Source organism: Pelophylax lessonae (genome assembly GCF_965119305.1).
Source record: "Pelophylax lessonae genome assembly, chromosome: 4".
Lineage (NCBI taxonomy): Eukaryota > Metazoa > Chordata > Amphibia > Anura > Ranidae > Pelophylax > Pelophylax lessonae.
The window spans coordinates 481,136,315-481,141,093 of NC_138771.1; the positions used below are offsets into that span (position 1 = coordinate 481,136,315).

The 4,779-nt window shown below is 42.6% G+C and overlaps 1 protein-coding gene across 1 annotated transcript; it reads right to left on the bottom strand.

The window, feature by feature from the left end:
• Positions 1-1,771: 1,771 nt before the first annotated feature.
• KCNA5 (potassium voltage-gated channel subfamily A member 5) lies at positions 1,772-3,761 on the bottom strand. The gene is made up of 2 exons (XM_082255013.1): positions 3,734-3,761; positions 1,772-3,692 (listed from the first exon to the last, which is right to left on the bottom strand). Exon 2 carries the CDS (start codon positions 3,634-3,636, stop codon positions 1,834-1,836), a length of 1,803 nt encoding a protein of 600 aa, XP_082111139.1. The 5' UTR covers positions 3,637-3,692; positions 3,734-3,761; the 3' UTR covers positions 1,772-1,833.
• Positions 3,762-4,779: the final 1,018 nt, after the last annotated feature.

A 4,779-nucleotide genomic window follows, 5' to 3' on the forward strand; every position in this document is an offset into this window, starting at 1 on the left:
AAAAGTGTCCCATCATTGGTATCAGTGGGAGGAATTGTTCCCCATCATTGGTGTCAGTGGGAGGAATTGTGCCCCATCATTGTGTCAGTGGTAGGAATAGTGCCCCATCATTGGTGTAAATGGGAGGAAATGTGTCCCCCCTTGTCGGTGTCAGTGGCAGGAACTATGCCCGAAGAGCCAAAAAAAATCAAGTAAAGGGCCGCAGTTTGGAGACCACTGTTCTAGTGTAACCTACAGAATAAAAGCTTACACCTGATTGGCTGCTCGAAAAAAAAACACTTTTTTAATCTTTCTTTTTCCCAAGTTTTTATCAATTGCAATAAAAAAAAAAAAAAAACAACATAATATCATACCTTTATAATAACTAACCTTAAATCCTTCTGTGACTTTTTTTCCGGCCCTTCCAACCAGGATCCTGTTGATCAGTCTTTAGATGTAAAAGACCTGCGTTAAGCCCATGTTATATCCCACAGTGTCACATCAGGAGCAAATCTCTGGTGGTCCGGAGGATAAAGCATTCTCTCTTGGATTACTGTAGATCATTAATTCCATTTTAACGAGTTGTGTTTTTCCTTTCCATTCTAGAAAAGGCTCTGCCTGTCATGCAGAGCTTAGGCCTTGACCCTGATCCCATAGTGACCAAAAAAGGGTTAAAGAAGACTACCCAACCCCCCTCCTCCTCTATTTCACATTAATGGTAATGATACTAAGCAGGATGGCAAGCATATAATAATTTTCCCTATACCTTGCTTGTGTGACATGAAACATAACAAGGGAGCTGTGATACATAACCTGACCTGAACATATGCTGAAAGTTAATTAAACAGCTCAATGTATAATGGTCTATGTAAACCATTACAAGGACTGCTAGTTTGGTTGTATGCTATATATATTTTTTTTCTTTTTGTTATTTTCTTCTTTTCTTAAACATAATAAATATATATAAATTTTGAATTTACTCATACAAGACGGTGCCATTTTTTTTTCACCTGAAAAGGGTACTAAAAATTGAGTACTAAACTGACATTATGCAACATTGAATTTTAATAAAGTATTTTTTATAAAGAAATAAGCCTACATGAATTAATAAATTAAGGCTCACATATATAGATTAATTCACAATATTTCCTCAGAAAAAAAAAAATAAAATATTTCCTGCTATATTCAAGAGCACCAAATTCACTGCACGGACTAACGTTACCATGACTTTGTTCACAAGTGTATAATTTATATATAAATTAGATTCTCTCCACAATATATATATATATATATATATATATATATATATATATATATATATATACATATATTATATATATATATATATATATATATATATATATATATATATATATATATATATATATATATTAGTACAAAATTAAATTTTGTCCAATAAAATATTCTGTACAATATAAATATTGTATAGGTGTTGCAGGACAGGACTGGCAAATTGTTGCTTTTCTAAAAAGTTTCCATATTTTTTTTTTCTTTTTACAATTGTATCTCCTGCTGTATCTTTGCAACTTTGTGGCAGTAAACCTTCAACTTTTTAAAAAATAAAAGATCTTTGTTTGTATTCCAAAGTGAGGGGAGGGACAGCTAAACTCCAACAAGAAACAGTTACAAAATATATATGCATGATTGTAAATACTGCAAAAGTCAGTAACAAAATGTGTCTTCAACAGCAAATACTGTTTTGATGCTACCAAGAGAGGACCAAAAAAATTCTCTATTGTAAAATGTATATGTCCCTTTTTTTTTTTATTAAAAAAAAAAAATCAATTGTTTAATTGTGTCTTGTGCTAGTTTGTTTATTTAGGTCCCATGGGCCTACAAGTCGGTTTCTCTGTTAGTGTCCAGACACAGAGCATATAAGGACTTTCTAAGGTCCACATTGCTCTTGGCTTTGAGGTTGGATTTTTCCATGGAACCAGTGCCATTGTTGATGCCTTCAACATTCTCCAAGTGGACTGCAGACTTGTTGAGGGAAACCTTGCTGGGACTTCTCTTGAGTTCCCCAGCACAGCTGCCCTGGGCACTACTGTTATCCTCTTTGAGGATGACCTGCTCATCATGGTCAGTTTCTCGATGGTAGAAGTAATTAAAGTTGGAGACTATAACAGGGACGGGCAACGCAATAGTGAGGACACCAGCAATGGCACATAAGGAACCCACAATTTTGCCCCCAACAGTTACTGGCCTCATGTCCCCATAGCCCACTGTGGTCATGGTGACCACTGCCCACCAGAAAGCATCTGGGATGCTAGAGAAATGAGACTCTGGGTCATCAGCTTCTGCAAAGTAGACAGCACTGGAGAACAAGATGACTCCTATGAAGAGGAAGAATATTAGAAGCCCCAATTCCCTCATGCTGGCTTTGAGGGTTTGCCCCAAAATCTGAAGGCCCTTAGAGTGCCTGGACAGCTTGAATATCCTGAAGACCCTAACCAGGCGGATGACCCTGAGAATGGCTAGTGACATAGCCTGTTGGCCATTGTTAGTCTGCTGCTCTGCCAGCTCTGTTCCCAAGGTGATGAAGTATGGGATGATGGCCACAATGTCAATGATGTTCATGATGTTCTTGGAGAATTCCGACTTGCTGGGGCAGGCGAAGAACCTGACCAGGAGCTCAAAGGTAAACCAGATGACACAGGTGGTTTCTATGATGAAGAAGGGGTCCGTCAAGCCGCTGGGAGCAGGTGGCTGATGGGTGTCATTAAGCACCTTGGACAGCGTCGGGGGCAGCTCGTTCTCATCCCTGAACTCGGGCAAGGTCTCCAGGCAGAAGGTGATGATGGAGATGAGGATGACCAGCACCGAGACGATGGCGATGCCCCTGGCAGAGCTGGAACTCTCAGGGTATTCGAAGATCAGCCAGACCTGACGTTGGAACTCGTTCTTGGGCAAAGGTTTCTCCTCGTCCTTTAAGAAGCCCTCGTCCTCCCTGAACCTCTCCATGGCCTCCTCGCCCAGTTCGTAGAAGCGGATCTCGTCGGCGAACACGTCGATGGAGACGTTGACCGGGCGCCTGATCTTGCCCCCGGACTGGTAGAAGTAGAGGATGCCATCGAAGCTGGGTCGGTTCCTGTCGAAGAAGTATTCGTTCCTCAAGGGGTCGAAGAACCTCATCCTCTTCTCCGGGTCGCCCAGGAGGGTGTCGGGGAACTGGTTGAGAGTGGACAGCTGGGTCTCGAACCTCAAGCCGGCGATGTTGATGATGACCCGCTGGTTGCTCTCGTGGTCCATGATGCCCAGGTCGAAGTGGTGGTCCTCTTCCTCGTCCGGGTGGGCATGGGGCTCGTCTTCCTCCAGGCGGATCACCGTGTGGATGTCATCGCCATCCTTGATGTGACTGCCAGGATAGCTCATGATCATGTCGCTGCTGCTGTGCAGACGTGCGCCCACACCTCCTCCTCCTCCACAGCCACCTCCTCCTCCTCCTTGCCCGGTCCCCGGTGGCTGAGGCTGTGGAGGGGCTCGCTGGGGCCCTTCCTTGCCTTGCTTGTAGTCGTTCAGCCAAGATGGTGCCCTGGGGATTTGGAGCAAGTCCCTCCTGTCCCCTGTGCAACTGCCCCCTCCATCCTCCACGGCTGGGGCTCTCCCGTTCTCCAAACTCACCAGAGCGATCTCCATGCCATGCAATCTTCATCAGCCCCGACCATTCTGTACGATGTCTGTACGATGTCTGCCTGCATGCAACCTCCTCCCCTTAGTTCCACTCTCACTAAACCATTCTGTACGATGTCTGCCTGCATGCATGCAACCTCCTCCCCTTAGTTCCACTCTCACTAAAACATCACATCTACTCCTCCAAATAAAAGTAGGTCCACAGCAAGGCTGAGCACACAGATAACACCAGGAGAGAGAGAGAGAGAGAGAGAGGGGACCCGGATGAGGGACCAATCATTAATCCTGACGTCAAAGATGCTTTTTATTCCCCATCCATAGCTACCAGGCTTCTGTGTCAAGCAGATGCCTCAGTCTCCAGCTACCAATCTGTTCTGCTCTCTCTATCCTGCTAGCTGTGTATTAATCTACTGGGGGATGGAGGGGGGTTGGGGGGGGGCAAGGAACCCCCAGGATGAGCCAAGAGGAATCCCTGACTGCACATATCTTCTGACAGGTAACAGGGGAGACAGGACTACTCACATCTACACACATCTACACATATGCACACTCTTTCTTTTGCTGGATTGCAATCCCAGGGATGTTATTTTAAGCTTAGTGACTGTCACAGCTTGGGAGTAGTTAATTCTGCCTTTTCTGACATAGGGAAGGGGGGCTGGGGGCTTCTATTTCACTGTCTGTTCTGCAGCAATGCTAAGTATTCCAGTGCACAATTCCAGATCACATGGACCAAGACCATAGGAGAGGGGGGTGGAGGAGATAGAGGTGTGAGTGTTTAGAATAATAATAAAAAATACGTATAGGGGTGCCCTAATGCTTAGAGGGGGTGTGCAATTATTATTTTTTATTTTTATGAATGTAGAAACCCAATTCCAAAAAAGATGGGATGTTTCCTTAAAAGTACAACAACAATATTTATTATTATATCATTAATATTATTAGTACTATTATTATTATTTTTAGTATAATGGTATTATCATTATCATCATCATCATCAGTAGTTGTAGAATTAGTGCAACAAAAAAAAGTTACCAACAACCCATTGATGAAATCAAAGTCAATTTATTATTCTAATATTTTATTGTAATATTTTATTATAATAGTTTAGGATAATAATGGTATTGTTATTAACCAAATTCCAAAAAAAGT